Source organism: Sinohyriopsis cumingii, chromosome 6 (assembly GCF_028554795.1).
Source record: "Sinohyriopsis cumingii isolate HCF-2022 chromosome 6, ASM2855479v2, whole genome shotgun sequence".
In the NCBI taxonomy this organism is placed as follows: domain Eukaryota; kingdom Metazoa; phylum Mollusca; class Bivalvia; order Unionida; family Unionidae; genus Sinohyriopsis; species Sinohyriopsis cumingii.
Window position 1 is genome coordinate 143,623,835 of NC_142966.1, and position 27,666 is coordinate 143,651,500.

The 27,666-nt window shown below is 35.7% G+C and overlaps 1 protein-coding gene across 3 annotated transcripts in view; it reads right to left on the bottom strand.

The window, feature by feature from the left end:
* Positions 1 to 397: 397 nt before the first annotated feature.
* The window catches only part of LOC149798167 (uncharacterized), a 135,055-nt gene continuing 107,786 nt past the window's right edge, over positions 398 to 27,666 (bottom strand). For all 3 annotated transcript variants that reach the window (XM_089963278.1, XM_089963277.1, XM_089963279.1), the window contains 5 exons: positions 23,862 to 24,021; positions 19,025 to 19,347; positions 16,775 to 17,031; positions 9,863 to 9,981; positions 398 to 5,413 (listed from right to left, as the gene is read on the bottom strand). In XM_089963278.1, the coding sequence (XP_089819404.1) occupies positions 4,611 to 5,413; positions 9,863 to 9,981; positions 16,775 to 17,031; positions 19,025 to 19,347; positions 23,862 to 24,021 (1,662 nt within the window). In that variant the 3' untranslated portion in view covers positions 398 to 4,610. The remainder of the gene's footprint in view (positions 5,414 to 9,862; positions 9,982 to 16,774; positions 17,032 to 19,024; positions 19,348 to 23,861; positions 24,022 to 27,666) is intronic.

Genomic DNA, 27,666 nt, shown 5'->3' on the forward strand with positions numbered 1-27,666 from the left:
CTTAAATAAGCATTTCAGTGTATAAACTTCAGACCAGTTGTAATAGTAGAACTAAATGTCAGTTGAATGCAGCAACAAATGTAGAAGACAATGACTGTCAAACGTTTAACACAAAAATTTAAAAGTGTTGACCATGAAGCTTAAGCAGGTGAAATAGGCACAACAGGAACTTCTAGAATAATGTTGCATAAATTTATACCTATATTTATATTATCAAAGTTTCATTTGAATCCAGCAATTAAAATGAAGCCAGATAGACTCTGAAAACCTGAATGCATATATTATAATATATTGCCATTCTTATGCAAGATAGACTAAAATGTAATTTGTTTGCGACTCCCGTAATACAACATGACGGCATGTCAGGCCCACCCACCCACCCCCGATATATTCCCAATCCAAAAAGGTAAAATAAAAGGATACTGAAATAAATGGAAAGCAAAAAACATCTAGAGTGTGGAAGGATGTATGGACATGAGGCCACTACTCCTTTAAATTATCAAGTTAATATGTGAAAATATGACTTAGCATAACTGCGGCTCTCCCTAAAAAAAAACTGAACAATGGTATAAATAATGGAAGACATAAACTGCTATGCCCATTCTGATATTTAACTGCTTAACTTCAAAATGCCTCACCACTACCAAAGTACCTTTAGTTGCCTTGATTACTGTGAATAAATGATTGTGGGTCGAAATTTAAGTAATGGATAATACTCCTCTGCATGATATTTATCTTTTTCCCCTTTTAGGTTCCAAAATATACTGCTGTAAGTAACGGATGAAAATTTATTGCATAATACATCAATATCTATTTGATTATTACCACAGAGAGTCAAATATAAACCGAGTTAAAGTGAGAAGAAAAAAAACCCCGAGAATCTGATGTACTATTTCAAAATGCAATGTCAGATCTGGGTCTATCTTGCTTATTCTCATTACTCCAAACATCTTGTACAGAGTCAGACTTACAATGAGTGCATATGGAGCAAAAAAGTTTTAACTAATGAAACAATTCTCAATGAAAATGATACAACAAGCAAATAACGAGTCATATTGTCCTATTTCCTCACCACACTTTTACATATAAATGATAAATTAATAAAAGCAGGTTCAGGAACCAAATTAGATAGAATAGATTTAAAGAAGAGGACAAAGTGGGCATGATTTTGCTCACCTAGCTTATTTAACTTAATATGCACAGTCTATTGCTCATAATCTAAGATCTTAAGGAGAATAAACAAAATGGATAGAAAATATGGCTTCAGGAATGGTAATAACCCCAGTCAGATGCAAGATCGCTGTTTTTAATATGCATCAATCTCACTCACTGATGATAAAGGCGTGTATTCCAAGTTTGATCAAAATCAGATCACAAAGCAGTAACAAGCTCAGTAAATTAGATGCAAGATGACCCCATTAATATACACTGAACTCATTACAGAACCAATCTGAGATCCTGATGAGATAATCATATATTCCAAAATTGAATTTTTTATAAAAAAATCTGGTCTCCAGAGTGGTAACAAAGTCAAACAATAATATGTGAGGATCTTGCTCATTATCCAGGAACTTAATGATATAAACCTGCATTGCAAGTTTGATCAAAGTTGGATCCAAAATGCTGCTTCCTGATGGTTAACAATCTGCCAGTTACATGCAGCATCCCCTTATTAGTATACATGAATCTCACTCATATTCAAACTTATCAGAGACCTTAATGATACAAGCAAACAATACAACTCTGATGAAAGTTGTATCAGATATAAGGCCTTCTGAGTGGTAACAGACACAGTAAATCAGATGCAAGATTCCCTAATTAATATGCATAGGTTGTGCTCATTATTAAACCCAACTATGATCTTAATGATATAAGCATGTATTCCAAGCATGATCAAAATTAGATCAGAATATGGCCCCCAGATTGGCAACAAGGTCAACAATCAGAATATGGCCCCCAGATTGGTAACAAGTCAACAGATCAGAATATGGCCCCCAGATTGGTAAGAAGGTCAACAGATCAGAATACGGCCCCCATAATAGTAACAAGGTCAGCAGATCAGAATATGGCCCCCAGATTGGTAACAAGGTCAACAGATCAGAATATGGCCCCCAGATTGGTAACAAGGTCAGCAGATCAGAAGCAAAATCACCTTATTATTATGCATGGATTGTTCTTAATTATCAAACTCATCCGAGACTATGATGATATAAACTCATATTTTAAGTTGGACTGAAATCGAAGCAGAAATATGGCCATTTAACAATGGATACAGGACCATACTAAAATCTTTCAGGCCTTATGGCAAGGTGAACTAAAAAATGTAAGGACGATCAATTTTCATGAAGAGATTAAATCTGTCCTAAAATTATTTCAGTCATGAACTAGGTCTGCCATCGACAAATAGTTTCTTTCTCTCAAGGCTTGTACAGTGTTGCCTAGAGTGTCACCGCGAGTTGCTCATGAACATGTGACAGCAGATCTGGGTCTGTGCATTTTGCAGTTGGACTCACAAGAATATACATACATATATTTTTTTGTTGGTCTGAACATATTAAAGCTAACCAACAACATTTGGTAATGTAGTACTATCATCTGCCATGTATCGCACTCCTTCAACTGTGAAATACATAGACCCAGATATGGTACTGAATGATGTGCCGGGAGACAAAGTTATGTGTTATTAGCTTCAAAATGAAATTAGAATGAATGACACAATCATTCATCCTCTGGCAAATAGAACAACACAGATTTGTGTGTATAACGTGCAAAAAGACACACATGATATAGCAGCAAAAAGGCTAGCTTCTCAAAAACGTTTCCTCCTGCTGATGTTATCATGTCAATTTTTAATTGGCTAAGTTGCTTAAATATAAGACTTGAATTTTTTTTCAAGTTTTCTGAAAAAAATATCCAATGTACTCTCTACTAAATGATTGCAAACTTGAACAATTTTAAAAGGTATTCTAATTCCATTAAACTAGGATTTTAATTTGAAGTTTAACAATAAATGTGACCAAATGCCACAATGTCAATGATAATATGGTACCAAATTATAGAACATCAATGGCAATATGGTGCAACTGGTGAACAGTGTTCCAAGTTAAACTGGGGCCATAACTCCCTAAAATTAGCCAGAAATCATCCAAAGTAAAATATGACCCATGTGTTGTTAATATAAATCCTTATATCAAATTTGGTTTCAATCCATTAAGTCCTTCAAAAATTACAGACTGGAAACTGATGAGCAGTTAGTTATAAGTCAAACTAGAAGCCATGCTGGAAAATGGTGAAATTGCTTGTCCATAGTTCTTTTGTTTTTAACTCAAGTCACATACTAAAACTGATTGAGTCTACTGAGTTCTGTAAAAGTTCCTGAGTGGGACCAGAACTGAAAAGCCAAGACTTAAAATTTGCCGAAAAATGTGATAACTGAGCCAGGTCTTCCTAAAGTAAAGCCTCATACCAATATGTACTTTAAATCCATACAATTCTGAAGTAGAAATGAAATTGAAGCTGCAAATCAAAAAGCAGCCAAATTTCCATTAAAGTTTGGCAGAAAAAGGTAAAATAAAACTTGATCTAGGTCTTTCTAATGCAAAGCCTAATATCAAATTTCATACTGATCCATTTAGACCATCAAAAGTTCTTGAAACAAGACAAATTTTACTTTTTAATGTGATCTGACAAGATATAATGTACATACTCACATACAAGTTGAGTCAAACTGCAAACAGCACAGACTCTGATCAGCAGGGTCATAAAAACATTACAAATATTACTTTCTATAATTATTACTAAGTTACACTTCACTGATTTAATGTGATGTAACTTGATGATGATCTGTGGTGTGTGTTGTTTTTTCCACTGATAACTCCTAACAAAATGCATAGTCCCCAACCTACTGGGACATTATGTGATGGCAGATCTGGGTCAATGCAGTTTGCAATTGGATCAAACTTATATGCAAGAATAACTGCTAACAGGACGCTAGGGACTGGGATGGACAGATGTGTAACAAACAATACATACATTGAATATAGATAGATATGACAGGCTCATAAAAACATTCATACCTTCTATATTCATTTGAAGGTCATAGTCCACTGATATATTTAAAAAATGTTCGATATTACAGCTTGTGTGAAGATAAAAATGTTGACATAATTTGGCTAAAACCTGATGTTTGTATGTGTGGTAGGGAATAAGGTCTGATATAATGAAGGGGGAGAAACAAACAAAATTAATATGGTATATATTAATGAACAAACTTAAGTTTTCACAATACCTGACAAATGGTAATTGTGAAATATGAAGTTACAACAGAAAAAATTCATAACAAAGCTGATTTTAGGTTAAAAATATATATGAGACTGACCAATTTTTAGACAAATGTTTTCTCACTTTTACACAAACCTGGTCAAATGCATATCATCAGATGTTGGCAATTATATGCCCCAGTGTACCTCTACCACAGTCATAACAAGCACCTGACAAAAGCCATGTGAGAAGAATGATATGTTTTAAAATATGGAATACAGTACAAAAGCCTTCAACTGTTAGTAGATTTTTCAACAAGATTTGTATTTTGCTTTGGTTAATACTTCTATTCAAGTTGTGTTGATTAACTCCCAACGATGTGTTACATCATCTGTGGAGGAATCTGACTCATTGCGGTCATGTGGTGAAACAGGGCTTACAAGGGGAGCATCTCCCTGTGGGGAAATAGGATTCGTTGTCAGATCCAGGGGACAGTCTTGAGATTTCTCATCAGGGTCCAGTCTAGCACCATCATGAACACTTCCCCCATTTCTATCTGTCCTTTGAGAATGGGGTGGTGGTGAATGGTGGCTGATCACAATGTCACCCTCAGTCTGTGTAGATATTGTCTGTGTTGGTACTGGTGTCAGCAACGCAGATGACAGGAGTGGATTTGATGTCAGTCCAGGCATGTGAATAATACTATTGATGCTTCCATTTAAAAGTGGGCTGGATGCAATTGTACTTAATAAACTTCCACTCCCTAACCCTCCTGGCATTGGGATCATGTGTGGATGGTGTAGTGGGAGAGTTGGTAAAGGGGATGGCATAGGTGGAGGATGAAATCCGTTTGGAGATGGCAACATCCTGGAACAAAATCCTGAATCTATACTGTGTGGGGAACTATGTGAGGAAATGGAAATAGTAGAATTCGTTCGAGTTTTACTGTCTGATGAACTCTCATGAAAGTAATGGCCATGTGTGCGGACATGTTTCCGTAGAGAACTTGGATCTGTATAACGTTTGTTACAGCCAGGCTTCTTACACACATAGGGCTTATCTTCCTGATGTGTCCTCACATGTTTAAACCTGTCACTGGAATTGGAATATGCCTTGCCACAACCATCAAATGGACATATATATGGTTTCTCTCCTGTAAAGAGGATAAACTAGTTAGTCAACTGTTAATCACCTTGTTTACATATCAACCAGAATTCTGCAGTTTACAAGAAAGGTAATCTATATTTTCAACAAAATCTTGTCGCAAATGAACTTATTTTGCTTTATCTAATGACTTAAAGTATTTAGAAAATAATATGAATTTCTGTGGCTATTTCCGGACACCGATAATCTGCTACCATTTACTTATCACACTTTCCAAATTAGATGTTGCTGTTTTGAGTTTTTAACACCATTTCTCAGCACAAGATAGGCTATACATGGTGGCCAGTATATATGGTGGAGAAAGAAGATGGATAAATCTGGGAAAAACCACCAACACATCAGAAGCTACTGCCAAGTTTTCTAACATATCCCCCATTATCTGAGCCCAAGACTCAAACCCACACAGACAGAGGTGTTGATAAAGGTGAGTGCTTTAGACCACTCGGCCACCTGGGGCCACCCTAGTTAGATGTGAGAAAAAACAACATAAGTGTTTGCATTTTTGTTGTTGTTGTAGGGTTTAATGCCATTTTTCAGCACATGATGGGCTATATATGGTGGCCAGTATAAATATTGGAGGAAGAACCTGGGAAAAGCCCCAGAAAGAACCACTGCCCCATGAGAAGCTACTGGCAAGCTTTCTCACATACCTTCATTGGCCAAACCTGAGACTTGAACCCACACAGACAGAGGTGAGATGGCAGTGACCATAACAGTAAGCACTTTAAACCACTTGGCCACTCGGGGCCCCAAGTGTTGGCATGTAATAGGGAAATCCCATCCTCTGATTCAGAATTTATGGACAGGAACTTAGCAAAGCCAGATTTTCATGTACCATATATACTTGTGCAAAAGTTGAATCAAACTTCTAACTGCATAGACCCAGATCTACTGTTGCATAAGGTGCCAGCAGATCTTGGTCTATGCAGTTTGTTAGAGTAATCAGTATATCAAACAAGCCAGACCCTGATCTACTGGCACATTAAGCAATGTCAGATCATGGTTTATGTTGTTTGCAGTTGGTCCAGTTATTAGCGAGTATATATGGTACCAATTTTTGGGGATCTCTGGTGGAATTTCCATATTACAGACAAGCAAGTATGAAAGATTCTATCAGTCACTCCAATACTAAAGCAGTTAAGATAATACACCTTTTACAGGTTTATAGTGCATTTGTTTCGAGTATGGTATGCAATATAATAATTACATCAATCCATGCATACTAATGCATTATGGTCAGTTCGACATTATACTCATATCCTACTTTCCAGGAAAGTACAGGTATAATAAGTAAATCAAACCATTTAAAGATGCTATAAGAAAAATCTGGTCTAATGTATAATATGTAAGAAACTGATACAATTAATTTTATTTATTACAGATGAATAATATTCATAAAATCAGCAAACCAGTTTAAGTTAAATCAGCTTTTAATTTCTTAGTTTTTACAATACAGCAGTTTCATCATTTTCTCTGAGAGAGCTGCATTCCAGTTAATGCTCTGTTAGTACTGTCAGTCTACTGAACATGACCTGATGAATGTGTGTGTGCATGTGTTCAAGAGAGACAGACAGACAGAAAAACAGAGGTGTGCATACTAGTATTGAAAGTGTGTGTAAGTGAGCTTGCTGCATTTTCATTCATAAATTATCGAATATATATGGTTTTATAAAATAAATGTGATTTAAATGAGCAACTGTTATCCACAAATTTCCCCTAATTCATAATGCATAGTCATTACAATTATTGCTCACCTGGGAAGTTGACATGTCATCTTGTGAATTCAAATTCAAACATGTATTCAAACTGTTGAGGGGAACACAAACCTTGGAGCACACAGTTGTCTAATATTGTTTGGTGACATTTATCTTCTTTCCTTGACTGTATATATATATATATATATATATATATATATATATATATATATATATATATATATATATATATATATATATATATATATATATATCCCTACCCTTGAAATATATACACATATTTGACATTACAAGGGAAATTAATCAGCAGAGGTCAGCATGGACTCCTGGGCTGTCATTATCCCCCCTTTGATCATAACTTGGAAACCACTGAGATCTGTACTCTTTCAGTGGTTAATTAAGTGGGTACATGACCATATGTTTTGCAGGTTTAAGTGCCACCAGCTCTTATTTAAGATCATGGTTTTCATTGTTCTACGTAACTATATCTGGAAGTGTTTCAGGAGGAAAATATTTAGGTATTGTAATGTTTTATTACTACATAAAAAATTTAAAAATCCAAAACATACAATAAATTTGTGAGTAATGGCAATGAATATATGAAATGCCTAAAAATAATACATTTGTATTAACCGTTTAAAAGACACAAAAGCTATGCTTTGTGAAATTTACAGTAAAAACATTTCCCAGTCTGGTCATAAGGGATAATACCAAAGGTATTCAAATAAGTGTGATGAAATGAAGGATTAGAACAATTATTAATGCTCAGTTTTCCCCCAAAAATAATTACATATGTAAAAATGAAACACTTAACAGTAAAAAGTAAAATATGTACAAAATATAAGGGCTCTTAAAGGGCTGTCAAAGCCCATTTAAGGCGTTTTCAAGGGCTGTTTAGACTTTTCCCAAGTTTCAAGGGTTATTCAAGACCAGTCATTACATTTAGGCAAGACCTGTGTGGACCGTGAATGACCTTGTAGCCAGTTGAACTAACAAGAGTTGCCAAATGCTGTCTCAACTACAAACAGCATTATAACAATGACCCCATCTGCCAACACAGACAAGAAACACAGAAAAGACACAAATCCTAGCATAACAGGTCTAGGGTGGCACTACAGATGACCAAAATGCCAACAGCAATCCAAATTCTTTGATAGAATTTCATTTTAATAACAAAAAGCTGGCAAAGGTCTCAATACTGAATCTGCCCCCACCCCCCGTTTTAGTTAACTGGTGCATTAGTTAACTGGTGCATTACACATTAAGACAAATGTATAGACTTGTGCTGTTGTCTTCTGCTTTTCACCTTTTCCACTTGCATCATGTACTATTAAGACTATACAAATTGGTCATCCCAGTGATATATTATGATAATAGATTTAAATATATAATATACTGGTTGATGCTGTTTAAACAAGGCTATTCCTTTTTTTCTAACGTTACAGTTGCATATAATAAGTGTTGTTATAGCTTTCATTGTTCTTGCTTTCTATGCATTTTGATCTTTCAAAAGCAAAATTGTGTCCATTTTTAGTGAGATCCATTTCTTGACATATGACCCTGACCTTTAATAACATCCAATGAAACATTGTTGAAGCAAAATGCAATAATTTCTGACAATTCAGCCCTGTCAAACACTATCTTTGGCAAAAGGACTGAGGGTTGAAATGCAGGAATGACTGTAATTACATTGTTTTAACTTCTAATGGGTGAATTTAATCAAAGGGGTGCACATTTTGGTTGGAAATCACAAAGATGGGTGGGTGGGTTTGTTGTTATGATTATGGTGTAAGACATTGGAACAGATAAAGCTTCACATTAAATTACCTGGAAACTTGGAACCAAAAGGAGTCAATAGAAGTTAGCAATGTATTAAAAAATTCGTCATCAGTATCATGTGACCATTTATATCCAATCAGATTGCAGAAAATTCAGTTGATTCATAACAATTGGAATTATTACCACTTAATGGAGTCATGACCATATAACAGGAAGCATGTGATACTGAGGGGCCTATCATTTAGTGACTGATGAACTAAGGTATCAACCTCTGTAATACTGAGCCAAAGTTGCAGTTGAACAGAGCAAATGATGTTGAAATTTAGCATACCTAGACCATTATTGCACCCACTGCCAGAAAATGACAACAAAAATGATGTTATTGCCATCTTCTAAATGCAGGAAATGTCCGACTATGACATTCTGTCAGTAATTTCTCATGATGCTAAAAAGGAGCGACTTGATGGTTAGTATGCCAGACTCCCAACCAGAAAGGATATGAGTTTGATCCGCCATGGGATCAATCTGAATCACTTGCTATGGCATGGTTTTGGACTAAACACTACCCAAATTGCCCAGCACTAAAAAAAAACCTGTGTTTGCTGCTGTGCTATACAATACCCATCCTCCCCAATACCCACTCACCCACCCCACAAAAAACCCCAATGAAATTACAACTCCAAATTATAGTATATAAATGCTTACAAGTCGGTTCTCCAACGCATAATGCATTGGCATATCAGGGTCTATGCTGATTGCACTCATGATTACTCATAACAAACTACATATACCTAGATGTACTGGTGCATTACGAAACAGCAAATCTGGGTCTATGTATTTTGCAGCTGGACATGACTTGTAGGCAAGTAGTTCTGGTTCATCAAATATTTACCAAAACATTACAGTAACAATAAGTAAAATATTAAAACTCTGACAAAGCATACCTGTGTGAGATCTGTTATGTATCTTTAAATTCTCCAGTCGAGAAAAAGATTTCCCACACAAGTTGCACTTATGGGGTTTCTCATTTGTATGTGTCCTGATGTGGATCAGCATTTTGTACCTGTAATTCAAACAGGATCACGTATGTAATTCAAATAAAAGCATGTAAAATCAATATATGGAATACCATAAACTAAAATCATTTTCAAAGATGTAACTAATTATCATGCTAGAATTCTTCTGTATCATATTTTAACTGACAACCATGGAATGCTTTGCCACAATGCAAAATGCAACGATCATTGAAAGCATGAAAAGTAGGTCACTAGGTCAAACTGTCTTTAGTGGATTGTACCCTACAAGATGGATACACTCATCAAGTATCATGACTGTACAGACTGTAGTGTCAGAAAAACTAAGCTAAATGCAAAGCTTAAACCTGATGTCTAACCAACAAAAAAATTAACTTAGAAGGCCAGTACATTAAAGAACCATACTTCTCTCATTAATATACATGAGCAATACACTTATCGCACCCTGTGTGTGCTCACTGACACCACCTATCCCACCCACGTGTGTACTCACTGACACCACCTATCCCACCCATGTGTGTGCTCAATGAACCACCTATCCCACCCCCATGTGCTTACTGACACCACCTATCCCACCCAATGTCCTCACTGACACCACCTATCCCACCCACAAGTGCTCACTGAACCACCTATCCCACCCACATGTGTGCTCACCGACACCACCTATCCCACCTGCATGTGTGCTCATTGACACCACCTATCCTACCCACATGTGCTCACTGAACCACCTATCCCACCCACATGTGTGCTCACTGACACCACCTATCCCACCTGCATGTATGCTCAATGACACCACCTATCCCACCCATGTGTGTACTCACTGACACCAAAGACGATGTCATTATGCTTATGATGCTAAGAACATAATTAATGTTTCTTGCATGTTTAGTGCTGAAAAATAAACCAAGACAAACTTTCCCTGAAAACAGCAATCCTTGTTTACAACGAATCTTATTTGTTGTAAACTAAACTTTTTATGCTCTTTCTAATGACATAAAATCTTTTAGAAAATACTCCATATTTCAAAAGCTTATATCTGAACTGATGATATGCCATCTTTCTTTTTCCGACACTATTTCCTAGTGAGAAATGAAAGCAAAGTAATCCATGATGTGTATTAGTGTGGGATTTCGGAATTTGTGGTCCTGAACAATGCCAAGGCAAAGTCTGACGTTGGGTGGGATTTCCGTATCCCACATCAATGCAAATGACTGATTCTCTCTCACCTATGCTTTCTAGGTGGGACAAAAAAGTCTCTAAAATGTACAACAGATTAAGTTAGAGATCTTCCTTATTAACTGTGAAAAAAATGAGTGTATTAGGATGGTAAGGAATTTGTACACATGCCAATTATAACAAGAGTCCTTCAAAGGGACTAATGCCCTAATGACTGAAATAATTTCCAAGAATCCAGAATAAGACCATTTCTTACTTGTCTTGTTAATAACAAGACCACCAAATCAGCTGATGTGGTGGACATACTGGACATCTGATTGGCACCATTTTTATTTAGAAGCAACAAAACATTATAATAAAGTCTCACTGTGGAAAACCCATACTGAGGTGACTGTTCATATTGGAGGAGTAATGGTAACAAGATTTTTAAGTTGGTTGCTATAATTTGTTTTCCAAATTTGCTTTGTAATAGCATTGCGTGTGTGTTGCCATGAGTCCTTCTCTATAATAATAAACAGAGGAGCTTCATTTGGAAAACAAAGTCTGGAGATGGGCAATCAGTGGATCTGGATTATGTCAAATGCTGGAAATCCAATTAATTCTATGTCTCATCAACATGTGTACAATAACTTTGGCTTATCATATACACTTGTTTATAAGATGTGTCCAACTGCAAACTGCACAGACAAGATCAGGCACTGCATAATGCGCTGATAGATCAGGGTCTGCATAGTTTATTAGGAGCAATCAGTTGAATAAACAATATTGACATTGATCTGTATTATGTTACAGTAATTTGCAGTTTGACTTGATTATTAGCGAGAACATATGGCAAATGTAATATTCCTTTGCAAGTTATGCCATGCAACACTTGAAATTTGAATTCATGGAAAGTCTGATCAGTACCAAGTCACATGCTAAATCTGGTTGAAATCCAACAAAGCTTAGTCAAATAATGCTGTTGAACCAAAGTCAGGATGATGACCAATCCTAACAAAACCTTCCTCGTAAGGCTTTCAATAATTTTTTTTAAGTTAGACTAACTTTCATTTTGCTGTAGTGAAATATGTATTGCCATTGTCAAACTGGAAAATATGTTTTTGAAAAGTTCAAAAGTGATCTGATACAACAAAGGCAACAATATGTTCAACGAATAGTTTGTAATATACACTCAGAAACTGCAGTTCCAAACTCCATGAAGGTTAATGTCTTCTTGCAAGACTTCTCAAGCCGATATAACATTCATTTTTTTGTTTAAATTTCATAAGGCAGCAGCAATCATCTCTCCCACCATGAGTAATACTCACAATGACAAGACATGATGCCTAATAAATATAACTGGGATAAGTGTTTTCTTTCCTGCTTTTTCCCCCCAACAAGCTGATTATTCCTTTTTACACACCTGTATTGATTGTTTGAACTTTTTAAGAAGCTGATTGTCCATTTCAGCATCAACATATTTTCCTTTGTTGGATGACATGTTTAGATTATGCTGTAAGTCAATGCCTGATCATGCAGGTATTCTGCATCAGAACATGGGCAGATTAAAACATATGATATAATCTACTTACTAGATTATGCTGCAAGTCAATGCCTGATCATGCAGGTATTCTGCATCAGAACATGGGCAGATTAAAACATATGATATAATCTACTTACTAGATTCCTGATCATGCAGGTATTCTGCATCAGAACATGGGCAGATTAAAACATATGATATAATCTCTTACTAGATTATGCTGTAAGTCAATGCCTGATCATGCAGGTATTCTGCATCAGAACATGGGCAGATTAAAACATATGATATAATCTACTTACTAGATTATGCTGTAAGTCAATGCCTGATCATGCAGGTATTCTGCATCAGAACATGGGCAGATTAAAACATATGATATAATCTACTTACTAGATTCCTGATCATGCAGGTATTCTGCATCAGAACATGGGCAGATTAAAACATATGATATAATCTACTTACTAGATTATGCTATAAGTCAATGCCTGATCATGCAGGTATTCTGCATCAGAACATGGGCAGATTAAAACATATGATATAATCTACTTACTAGATTCCTGATCATGCAGGTATTCTGCATCAGAACATGGGCAGATTAAAACATATGATATAATCTACTTACTAGATTATGCTGTAAGTCAATGCCTGATCATGCAGGTATTCTGCATCAGAACATGGGCAGATTAAAACATATGATATAATCTACTTACTAGATTATGCTGTAAGTCAATGCCTGATCATGCAGGTATTCTGCATCAGAACATGGGCAGATTAAAACATGATATAATCTACTTACTAGATTATGCTGTAAGTCAATGCCTGATCATGCAGGTATTCTGCATCAGAACATGGGCAGATTAAAACATATGATATAATCTACTTACTAGATTATGCTGCAAGTCAATGCCTGATCATGCAGGTATTCTGCATCAGAACATGGGCAGATTAAAACATGATATAATCTACTTACTAGATTATGCTGCAAGTCAATGCCTGATCATGCAGGTATTCTGCATCAGAACATGGGCAGATTAAAACATATGATATAATCTACTTACTAGATTATGCTATAAGTCAATGCCTGATCATGCAGGTATTCTGCATCAGAACATGGGCAGATTAAAACATATGATATAATCTACTTACTAGATTATGCTGTAAGTCAATGCCTGATCATGCAGGTATTCTGCATCAGAACATGGGCAGATTAAAACATATGATATAATCTACTTACTAGATTATGCTGTAAGTCAATGCCTGATCATGCAGGTATTCTGCATCAGAACATGGGCAGATTAAAACATACGATATAATCTACTTACTAGAAGTGTGATATCTGTGTTGTAATCAAGTCCATATTACTATTCACTGAAGTACATTAAGTTAGTCAAGGCCATTTTAATACAACTACAGTAGTCCCCCTCTTGAACGGCCCCCCGACCAGCGGCCACCCACTCCTTACGGCCAGAATCCGTTGGCACTGACGAGTTTGTGTTCAAAAGTACCCCTCGCGAAAGGCCACCCGGCTAATGCGACCAGCGGCCAGCATATTAGTGCAAAATTATAAAATTTACCTCTCACAAGTGGCCGCATTTTATATGAATATGTATCCAGAACCAGTATTTTATTCATAACGTGTGTTAAGTAATCCAATTTCTGTTTCCCGATGTCAGGTTTTCGTTACTGAAAGAAGTGTTGAGTAAAGTACATTTACCACTAAGGTTAATATTATATCATTTACGCCTCACGAGAAGCCAAATTTATTCCATAAAAACTGAGAAAGACTCAAATTTTAATCCATACAAAAGGGTATGTACATGTAATCCAATTAGCCTTACCGCTGTGTTATCATAAGATGTCCGGTTTAATCACTCTGATAATTGTTAAGATTACAATTATCGAACAGTAGTAACAGCTGAGAAGTGGCAGTATCGATGTACAATACCCAAGTCAGCAGGAAAATAGTTTAATAGCTTTTATGGCTTCCCTTAGTAAGATGTTGAGCTTGTTCACTTTGGTAATCAGTGGCTATTACTACTGACAATAATTGTCAAAATTACGAATACTAGTGGCTGCGAGGTCAAATCTGCGTGATGTTAATGGTACATATCGAAGCCATTTTGGCTTCTCTCACTTAGTTTCAAGAAATGTATAAAAACAATACGGTACCAGACTGCAACTAACGAATCACGTGCCAAGATCACTTCCTTTAAAAACACATGGCAATTTGTTTAGATGCATACAAGATTGTTTTATCAGTATTGTAGTTGGCAACATGAATAACTTACTGCAAAAAGATCAACGTCATTGAGGAAATTAAAAATTCTCAGTTTAGAGGAGAACGTGAAAGTAATTTAACTGACCGGGGTGTGTGTGTGTGTGTGTGTGTGTGTGTGTGTGTGGTTAGGGATCCTTGCAGAAACTAACGTCGGGAAGACTCAGATAAACAATATCGTGAAAGATAATGAAAATTCTGCAGAAGTGGAAAGGTGAAATGGACGGAGAAAGGAAGACTGTTTGAGCCAAGAGACGTTTGTATCCTGATTTGAAAGACAAGAAAAAGCAAAAAGTTTGTTTGTTGAACTGGGATATGACGACTTTACCGCAAGTAACGGATGGTTGCACAGATTTCAAGTGCGACACAATATCAAGTGTTCTGTCATCAGCGGCGAATCAGCTGATGTTAATAATGAAGTTGTCGAAGATTGGAACAAAAGACTAAACGATATATGCAGGGGATATGACAGCAAGGATATTTTTAATGTGACGAGACTGGTTTGTTTTTTTAGACTGTTACCAACAAATTGACAGATGATGTGAACTGTAACATAATTATAAAGACAGTTTTAAAACTATATCAATGGTTATTCATAGCATTCTTTTGAAAATGATGACAAAGTTTGTTTTACATTTATTTCACATCATGCATGTGATTTTTTAATTAAAATATTAAATATTTAAAATTAAATGTACTTGTGACTTTTTTCATATGTATTTACTATTCGCATTTGTCATCCTCCTCTAGAAAGACCACCTGCATTATAAGGCCACTTCCCTGCTGCAATAGGGGTGGCCTTATAAGAGGGGGACTACTGTATATCAACTACTCGCTAGAAGTTGGATTTCAGCATGGTGGTCAAACCCAGACAACTTCTAAACTTTTCTTTCAATGGACATTACTTGCAATTTTTTAAACTGCATCAGCATCTTTCTTTCTCCTGATTTTGCATGAGATACTTCATTTTACATCAATTTTTGACACCTCCCCCACAGAGCACTAGTGATACACTTAGGTAACCAATAAGATAATATTACTCATGTAATAATGTAATAGGCATATCATTTTGAGTAGAATAGTAAGCAGTTTGGCATATCATTTTGAGTAGAATAGTAAGCAGTTTGGCATATCATTTTGAGTAGAATAGTAAGCAGTTTGGCATATCATTTTGAGTAGAATAGTGAGCAGTTTGGCATATCATTTTAAGTAGAATAGTGAGCAGTTTGGCATATCATTTTGAGTAGAATAGTGTGCAGTTTGGCATATCATTTTTTGAGTAGAATAGTGTGCAGTTTGGCATATCATTTTGAGTAGAATAGTAAGCAGTTTGGCATATCATTTTGAGTAGAATAGTAAGCAGTTTGTAAAGTGAACATCCCTATAATATGCCAACTAAATCCTAATGTTGCAAAAACAGGCAACATTTATTAACAATTCACTTCAAATTTTATTACATACCTATTTAATCTTATATGCTTGGTCTGGCATTCAATCCATATTTCTGTATCACCCACCCAGATTCTAATTACCCAGGTGTCTTCTCTGATGTCTGTATGTTGATACTTTTAGACTCGAAGAATCAAACGTATATAAATCCTAGTTTGTTCTGAAGTTCATTCTTACAGTTGAGCTAAAATTATTTTAAAAGTGTAAAAGAGGGTGTTATGTAATATATACAAGATTACATTCAAGTGTTTTGTTCTGCAATGGGGAAAATAAATTGTTTGATATGGCTCGTGAATACGCCTCCCTTTGCCACAACCCATTCTTTCCACTGACTCGGAACAAAGCATATAATAAATGAAGTTAGACTGAGGAGACTGTAAACAGTTAAACTTTCCTATCATCCCACCTTGCATTGAATCCCTTCCCTCGTCTGGGACAGCCATTCCATTTACACTGATAGTCGACATCTGGTCGTTCCACCTTGACATGCTGGTCGTTAACATGATTGACTAGATCCTCCATGCTTACAAACTTCTGATCACAGTTCATCCAGCGACAGTCTTGAAGTTCAATCCCTGCAGACATGGCTCTCTCCTTCAGTTCACTAGGTAGCAGATGAAAATGTGACAGGCCTGAGCTGGACAAAAGAGTACGATGTCTTGTCTGGAAAAGGAAAAAAAAGTCTGAAGTTCCCCTGTCACGACTTTTCTACCTCACATGCCTTTCAGTGACTGTTAACATTTGCAACCAACAGATCACATGGTATGTCTCATGTCCCCTTCCAAATCAGAGTACAAATCCCAATAATGATTGCCAAACAAGACAGACTGTCATCTAAAACTTTAAACAAAAATAAAAACCCTAACCCAATACAATGTTGGCTAATGAGACCAAATTACACTGATGTGTACTTATATATCAGCACATACTTACAGCATCCAAAATTAACCATATTTAAGCATATTAAAAATGAACAAACATCGATTACAAGTTTTAGTATGTTTCTTACCTAGTTACAATGATTATGGCAGTGGTGTTGCTTTGTGCAGCTCACAGTTGTGTTTTTTATGTATACGTATTTCTGGAATTTTGAAATAATGAACCCTTTTTTTTGTTGGTTCTTATGGCACTTTTTACACATTGGCCATATTATGTTTAAAAAATGACATATATGTGCCCAGGCTAGCCTGGGCTGTGTTGAACCTGTGACTCGTGGATTAGTACCATTATTATTATTGTTATTATTATTATAAAATTAAATATCATGGTTGGGTATTTATCTATGTGTAAATTTTACTTAATCATTCACAAAGTAAATAAGTCCAGAGGACTTTATGTTAAGTTGGTGAGTCATTAGGTAATAATTTACAAACCGATAAATACCCATCCATGATCATTTAATTCTTACAATTCTGTCATCATATCAGTAGTTTTCATCCAAAAAACATTCACATTTAGGTAGCGTGAAGTTTTCTTTCATTAGCCTCCAAACTGTGACAGAATATGTAGCCCGATTTTCGCTAGCCAAGAGTCACCAATTCTTTACATAGTAATATAGGGTAGTGTCAGAGTGGATCATGCCAGTGATATAAGTAGCTTGTCATGAGCATTATATTAATAAATTAAAAAAATGATTGATGTTGTTTAATCCTTTTTTTCTAACATTATGCTTACAAATGGCACACATTATAGTATTCGTTGTTCTTTCTTTTCATGGATTTCGATCTTTCAAAAGCAAGATCGTGTACATTTTTAGTGAGATCCCTTTTGCGACATATGACCCTGACCTTTAATAACAGACTGCAAAACACTGTTCAAGTAAACTACAGTTCTGAAGATTAAATTGTCAGATGCTTTCTTTGGCAAAATAGCTGAGTGTTGGAATGCAGGAATGACTGTGCAATTACATTGTTTTAACTTTAAATGGGCAATTTTAATCAGAGGGTTGCACATTTTGATCGGAAATCACAATGACAGGTGGGTGGGACTTGTTGTTCTTATTATGTGTGAACCAGTGTATAGTGTGCCCTTGGCATAGGTAAGGTTTGTCTTAGTTATGCTGACTCCCTGCATAGTCTTGTATGAGTTGCATATAACGGAGAAAACAAGTCTGATGTATAATGGATGTTTTGGCTGAAAGTGGGAAAAATGAGACTTAGTCACTGGATGGCCAGGAGTGTATAAGAACTCACATGAGGCAAGAATATCAGTGACATGCTTAGATTCTTGGCACTGACTATACTGCAATGTAACAATGTTAAGTGGTGCATTTTTAATAACTTACCCTGAGCAATGGATAATCCAATATTTAAGATTTTAGTGGTCAAATTCTTAAGTCAACAATGCAGGAAGACTTATATTCATGAGTGAATTTTTTTACTTAGTTGTTCTTGAAAATTACTTGTTCATTTCTGATTATGTAAGAGTAAGGATCAAACATTGTGTACACAGTGCAACTGTCTGACGGTGACCTCGGGAATGACATCAAGTTTTCTCTTGTGCTCTGGCAAGCATTCCCACACAGCCAATCATCTACATTATTATATTAATCACAACCATTAGAAAGGATACTGCACATTATTGAGGTAATCTAGGCCTGTCACAATTACTCATAAGCATGTTTTATCTTCAGTAGCAATACTGTGGAGATTCCGACCTGTATCAATGCCTCTTCTGGAAGTCCTGATACATGGCTTCCCAAAATGCTGTGTGACAATAAGGGTGCTGTGGTGATGGTCTCAGAAAGGCAGACTGGGGGCAGGGTGAAGGTCAAGGCCTCTGTCACTCCAGGTATAGATCCGTGTGGTAGGCCATCTCTGTGAATGATAATGCTGTTACTAAAAGAAACGGGGAATGGGAGAGACACTTGGGCACCTGTGGGTAAAACTGGAGATGTTCCAAACGGCACATGAGTAATATGTTCCTCTGCATTGTTGTTCTCAGTATGGGTTTTTGTAGGAGAGTGTGTCATCGTTTTGTCTGGAATGTTTCAGAAAAATAGTATATGCATATAAAATTAAGGTAATCTTCCAGATGTGAACTATGTAAAAATGTGCATTATCAGCATTATATCAAACTGAACAATATCCGAGATACTTGTCAATCAGAAATACTACTGCAGAAATACTACAGTAAATGCATTCGCATACACATGAATCATGTGCACATATCAAACCATCATAACATTCATTACTGTGACTAAATTCAATCTACTGTTAACAAACAATGGGTCATGCATTCACAAGGCATTGAGATGACAGCATGGAAAATGACAATCACTGATTTGACATTTAGATGATGCACTGTTTCAAACTGTCACAAAAGAAATTGACTGCAGTTGACATTAAGACAGCCTGACATTCAATACACTGATAGATATGATTTTATGTACCTTTACACAGATCTATACTGGAAATAAAAAAAAAATTGAGTTGGAGACTTTTTGTCAGTCAATCACAAAAGGGCTTTAATTTTAGAACTTCTCTTTTGACTGGCTGAGAGTGACAACTCAAATCTCACACACACTTCAAGTTTTATAGCTATAATTTGAAATAGACCATATCATTTCACACCTGCCCACCTCCCAGACAATATTGGGGTGGGGGTGGGGATGGGAGCTAAAACAGTACATTCTAAGGTCCCAAGGGATTGTGTGTTAGATTGTGTGACCCCACAAATGTGACACTTTACAATGTGACACTGTACAATTGAGAAAAAGTTATCTACTCATATAAGCCTATAGAAATTGACTGGAAATTCAAATCTGAATAAAAGAAAATAATATATGTGTTTTTTGAAGCAATTAATACAATAGCAAACAACAAATAGCTGGTAAACATAGCTATGTCAAATATCAACACACACCTACACACATATGTACACACACTCACATAATCATAACCACGCTGTCATTAAATATAAAAAAATACAAAGTTTCTGTCCTTAAAATCCACTGGACTGTGGAATACAGTCTTATTAGATGCAGTCTGTACTGCTCTCATTAGTTCAGTAGATACTTTGAAGATAATGCATGTGTCATCTTTGTACTCATTTCAGACTGGACAGAACTGCTATCAAAATCGGTCTTTTCCTCAGGATTGTTAATAATCTTTTTGCATCTGATGCGAGGGAGTCTCATGTTGATCTGAAAAATGATCTTCAACTGCAAACGTCACATTGTTTTCTCTTGTGACTGGGACTGATTATCTGTGAAATGGTTTATCTCAGACTGCCTCTATCGCAATCAACTGAATCAACTGCCACTGTGTTTCAATTCTGTGATTGTGTCATCCATTGTTTTGTGGTACTGTGTCTTTAGCCTGACACATTTTAATCAATGAAAGTTTCAAATAACTGATTAGACATTTGACTTTGAATCTTTCATGAGTTTTTCTTATCCACTTTTCAGCAAGTAACTTCAAACAAAATTAATTAAACTGTGGTTATAAGGGGAAGCAACTACATAAGTCACTACTTTATAAAATCCAAAATGAAAATCTGAGTTATATCCCCTACACAAAGTTGCTATATTACCTTGTATGTGATATCACAGGCTACATACAGTATAGTACTAATACATTTTTTGGTTTCTGGAGGTTTTAAAGGCAATTTTAAAACCTTACTGGCTATATCATACCAAGGAAATGGGAGCTATAAAGCATCTTTCCAAAAGAGATGCCGGCAGCCGACCCAGGCTGGAAGCAACCATATGTGAAAATAAATACCAAAGGCATGGAAAGATAAAAAATTGCATTCACCAACTGTTAATATTTAGGAAGCTCACAAACTGAATAAATAATGTTATTAGATATCACTTCCTATTCTCAAACTATCTGTAAGGTCTTTCATTATTCTCAATTGGATCTCTGTAGAAAATGGACTGCATCTTAATTAGGTATTTAGTATTACATAAAAAATATTTTTATATTAAAACTCGTTTCTGTATCATTTGATTAATACTAATTAATTTTCTAATTATGAAAATCTTTTAACTTTTTCACCTATGATTTTCACTTTTAAAATGATACTCCTGTTACACTGTGGACTATATAGAAGCAAATAACATTTCCCTATCAGACAATTAAAAATCAACAGCAAGCAAGAGTATTTTTGTAAAGTTTCCTTAAGTTTGACTTTTTGGAGGCCAACAAATACAAATGCCATTCTGTCCATTTTCTTTTAAATAATACAGGGAAAATCAATGCACCTGTATCATAGAAATTTTGGAAACAAGTTAGCTTACTATGATTGTCTGGTTTGTCATGCAAAATTTACAAGTTATTTTGTGTGCTTGGAGGGATTGCACAATGTCTTTTTTAAGTGAATGTCAGTTTATCTCCCACATGAACTCAAAAGTTGATAAATCTTGCAAAAAAAAAGACAAGTCTTGATCATTATCATGTGCGTGCATGTACTGATGTGTCTCATTTAACTGCACGCCATGTTGAGAGAGCTTTATTTAAGGTCAAAAGTATGAAATATCATTTGTCATTAATTGAGAATATCCTTGTCAATCCAATCAAAACAGTATTTTTATCCTTACTTGTTTCTATTGCATAAGTCTGTTCCATTTAAACATACATGGTAACCAGGGAAGGCAGTTTTTCAAAAAAATATATGCCGTGGTACTTTGATTTCAAAGACTTCATTTTAAAATGATAAGAAAATTCTAAAATGTACTAATGAGTGAGTACCCCACATTAAAAGTGCCTTCCCTGGGTCCCAGGTATGTTTCAGTAGAAAAGCCTTAATTGCAAAGTCATCTAAACAAACAAGAGACCCTGGAAGAGACTGATGCTTTACTGCAGGCATGTGTAACATTCATCAGGCCATATACCTGACAGGCAATTTTAAAGTCAAACACTATGATGAAAATAAGCAAATAAAATCAGATCATGAGACAGATCTGGCCTGCAGGCTGTAGGTTGCACATGCCCCCTCTACTATCCAAAAAGAATGTCCAGAAATTTGACAGAAGAACAAATCCTTCTTTTTAACTAGTGAGAGTTGAATCCATCTAAGATATTCTTGAGTGATAGGCTTTTCAAGATTAGCCACTTCTGAAGCCATACTGGATGTAAGACTGATATCATTTTCATTTATGACAAACCAGACACCATTAGAAGATTTTCAATGAAAATTCCATGCCAGTAGGACCATTCATTTGAAGGAATTAGTGACAAGATTTTCAATATATTCATTGTGGCAGCCATATTGGATATCTGAGGGACACCATTTTCATTTAGGACCAGCCTGATATCACGAGAAGTCTTCTGGTGAAACACTATGTCAATATGACCAACAATTCTGAAGAAGTACCTGTACTGGGATTTTCAAGATGGCTGCTGTGATGGCCATACTGATGTCAGATGGGCATCATTTTCATTCTGGACCAGCTACACATTATAAAAGTCGTCTGGTGTAAGCGCTGTGTCAGGATGATTTTCCGTTTAGGAGTAGCAACAAGATTTTCAAGATGGCTGCCATCAGATTAGTACCATTTTCATTCAGGACCAACTAGATACCATAATTTGTCATCTGGTGAAACCCCAATGTCAATAAGATTTTCCATTTCGGAGGAGCAATGGCAAACTTTTCATGATGGCTGCCATTGTGGCTATCATACATAACAGATAGGTGCCATTTTCATGTACTAAAAACAAGACATCTTCTTCTGAGTCAATATGACTTTCCATCGAGAAGTAGTGACAAGATTTTCAAAATGGCAATGGCAGTGGCCATATGTAATATTAGATCAGTTCAACTGTAAAAAAGACCAATCAGACACGACAGGAAATTTTCTGGTGAAAAGTCTATGATGATTTTCAAGATGGCCACTATCTTCAATAGTGTCCAAACTGGATGAAAGATCTGCTCCACTCTCAAAAATATATTTTAAGAAGTTTTTTCATTAAAACCCCAAGGTGATATAAGGCCCATCCATTCAGGAGGAGTAGAGATAACTAGATTTCCAAGATGGCCACTGTGGTGGACAACACTGCATATCTGGGTACCATTTGCATTTAACATCAACTAGACAATATAAGTGGTCTTCTGGTAAAAATTCCATGTCAATATGACTTCTGTTCAGGATGAGTTGAGATTACCAGATTTTCATAAGGTCTGCCATGGCAGCCATACTGAAATCAGCACCATTTTCCTTCAAGACTAACTGACTATATAAAAAATAATAGGGCCATCCATACTGGAGAAGTAACAATACCAAGATTTCAAGAAACTGGATGTACCATTTTCAATCAGGACCAACTAGACCTTGGGATGAATGTGTGTGTAAAGTTTCAGTGGCAATCCTCCAGGTAATTTAAGAGATGTAGCAATAGCAATCTTGTATTAATGAATGGATAAACATAGGACTGACAACAGCAGATGGAAAACAGACCATCCCATTGTTTTAAGTCTATGATCAGTGGAGCTACAAACTGAAAGATAATGATTAACAAAATTAACAATATTTTGGAAATACTGATACCTACCATTTCTACCCAGCTTTTCTTTTACAGTCTGATTTATAAACTCTAAGGGAGACAACCTTTCCCTGGCTTCTTTGCTTTTTCTTTCTTCCTCTATTTTCCTTTCTTCTTCTTCTTTCTCTGCTTTGGCAGCCAATTTACGTGCAGAGATGTTGAGAATCACCTGTCATAATAACCAAAGAACAAATTAGGCATTGTAGTTATAAAAAAAATACAGTTCTAGGTCTTGTATACAGATCCAGAAAAAAAAATTGCCAATGAAATTGACTTTGCATCCTGTGAACAAATATTGTATCCCAAACTTCAGTATGCTGAATAACATACATATCAGGTTTACTCTTTATGAACAGTCGAAACTTTATCTTTCAAATCAGAAGATCAGAGATCACTGCCTGTAATTTCACTGAATATGCAACGAAAGCATAGCTACCTTGTCTTTTATAGAGTCAATGTTTTCACACCCTGTATTCCCATTATTAATTTTACGCCACAATATTCCAAGTACAATATCTGTTCTTGTGTCTTTTTTTCTAGTCACTTTGAAATGTAAAACAGTTTCTACACAGCATTTTTTGCTTTAAGTTTTTTGATCAAATGAAGGAGTTATGTTTGTGATTACATATTTACAAAATAAAGCTCAAAATTAAAAAAGGATGCTCAAAAATTGTGTAAAATTGTGCATAAAAAACCCCTTCTAACTCAATACATGTATCTGTCAAACATTTACAATAGAAACTTTTTTTTCAGGTTACAATCTTTAGAAATAATAAAGTCACAAAACAATTTTCCTGAAACAAACCAAGATTTTTTTTGGATATTATTAGAAAGCTGAATGAGTCTTTATCTTTTGTTATGTTTTATCTGAGTTTTAGTACAATGGCTGTTTTAAGCAACTGTTGTTAATATCATAAATTTGTATCACTCCACACTCAATATTCCTGATTTTCCAATGATTCTAGTGGAGGAGAACAATCAATTTGTTCACAAACTGAATTCCAGTGTGGAGAATGGACATCAATTATAAAATCAAAGACATAAGTTGTGTACATAAATAAAGAATTTAGCATGCACAGCATTTTCATAAAGTTTAAAGAAAATAAAATTATATTGTGAAAATGTAAACAGACAAATTCATATTCACTAACTACTCATGCCATGAATATGCTGAGTTGACAGTATTTGAAAACCTCAAACAAAGTTCAGATAGAATGATTGATACCACATGTATCTGATTTCAATAAGAAATACTGAAGTTTTGGTAATGAGTACAATCCAAAGAAAAAGACATACCTACAAAAACCCCAAAGTAATTACAGGTCCTGATCAGAGACTGCAGGAAGAATGAGTTTGGAATGGCATAGGGATATGTTGAGAGTGTAAGATTCAAACATATTCATACAGGTTATAAAAGTGAGTTCTATCCTTCAACTTTGAATAAAACATGAATGCTGTGTTGTGTTTATTAACTATATCTTGATTATGCTTTCCAAATAAACAGTGTGAATGGAATTCAAATCAAACTAAATGTGAAAAATACACAAATTCTGATTTGACACATCTCAGAATAGTGACACTTAGACATCAGTGGAAACAGTTCCAGCCTTGATGTGCTAAGAAGAAATATGGATTTAACATTCATAACAAATGCCACACCATCCATGTAAGATGAGAAATTATGGATTTATACCACCAAATGAGTCTAGATAAAGTAAATTGGTAGTGCTTTGTAAAAGGTGTGCAAAAAAAGGCTATATCATTTGTTTAAGCTCGTGCTCTGTTGCCCGGCTATTTGTAAAGTCCATATGTAATCAAGACCCTTGATTTTTTTAATTCATGCCATGTGGCAAGCTTCTCAGTGATTGTGATCACCTCATGCTCTTATGGAACTTTAAGCTGGCATCATAAAGAAGTGACGAATATCTGACTTTATCATGCATAATATTTTTTTAAGCCAGTGAAGATAATAATGACTGATGGTCTGACACAAATGCAAGTACAATAGATTTTGAGACTATGCAATGACTGATGGTCTGACACAAATGCAAGTACAATGGATTTTGAGACTGAGCTGAAACTAATGATGATGGCAGCATTGTAACAGAATCTGAAACCAGTAAGAAGTGATAGTTCAGAAAAGTGAAAAGAGCACATAATAAAAGGAAACATAAAAGCTTAATAATTTAATTTTAACAAGAAATGCTACTCAAATGATAAATGCAGTAATTTTCGGAAGTTTAATGCAAATATTCAACATTTTGGAGATGCAGTAGTTACATATATTCATTGTAAATGACAGGACATTTTTTATTCAAACAAATAAATAAATGTAAAAAACAATTCCAATTAATGAAGAAATTAATTTAATCTACAACCCTTGCTTAATGAAGTATGATAACAAAAACTGAACATAGTTTTAATTGTAATTTTCACCTTTTAGATAGGATAATGATTTTTATGTAAGACACACTCTATTACTTATACCTAAATAAAGGTTGGACCATAAATGTGGTAAGTCCTCCCCCCTGCCCCAACATGAGGTAAATGTATACTGATATTTACCTCATTTTTTCAATCCATTTAGAGTGGGCACATGGCAGCTAGTTGGTGTTTTATGGTACATTAACACATGAAGATTTATTTGTTCTAAGACACTAAGATTAATGGGCCTCGCCCAGGAACACTCCATGGCACCCAAGGTGGACTAATCCAATGGAAGGATTTGAACCCACACCCTTCTGGGTGCAAATCTGGTATGTTAACCAAATGGCATAAGGTCAGGGCCGGCGCTACCATATAGGCAAACTAGGCAGCCACCTACGGCGCTGATTTCAGGGGGTGCATTTCTCCAAATCAACAAGAGTTTTGAAAAATAAATAAATTTCAGTTTTATTGACGGTCATTTTTTTATCCTGGTTTATTTCATACAGGGACAAATAATCGGGTAGATTCAGTCTGACCAAAACACCAGGCTGACCGGAACAAGCAAAATGAGTGAAAATCGCGTGTATACGAAACTTTCTGGACGTAATTATGTTTGCGTGTTTTTATAGGTCACGAGTTTTTCCGTGGAATCACGCGTATACGAAACCTTCAGTTTGCCGCATAAACCAAATTGAGGGGGGTAACTCCTTATTTTAATGGTATAAACAAGGAAAGAAATGGCCTGTGTGGGGTGTGCTTCAGGAACTTGACAGGAAGAAAGGTCTGGGAACATTTGGTAAGTTTTGTATCATCATTTTGACCCCATTAAACTGTCCAAGTACTGTAAATTGCAGACTTATTTTGTCAAGCGTTTCACTGGTTAATAAAAGTCAGTAGCCAGAGAAAAGCCTGTCACAAGTACATGCATTGTGCTTAGCGAAGTCAGTGATGCCAAAATGATCATCTAATCACTTATCGTTAAAGCACCCTGCACAGTCGAGCATGTAAACATAGTTAATATGTTTCGGTCAGCTTGAATGTGGTAGAATCAGTGGAATTTATTGTTTATAAATTTTGAAATTGATATTTTCCAGGGGTGGGGTGGGGGGGCGCAAGAATCTAACCTTACCTAGGGCGCCAGATAGTCTGGCGCCAGCCCCGCATAAGGTAGACTAAAATGTATTAAGGGAGAGGGACTAATTTTAATTATGTACTAGTTACCCATTGCTACTGTGTAGCTGACTATTTTCCAAGTTGAAAGTGGAGAATTATCAATAAGACACAGTCCACTCATGCACCTCACATACTCTCATAGGCTTTTCATTTCTTGAAAGGTTTCTTTTATTAACTGATATGCTCTTTTGATGGCTGTGACAATCTATCAGGA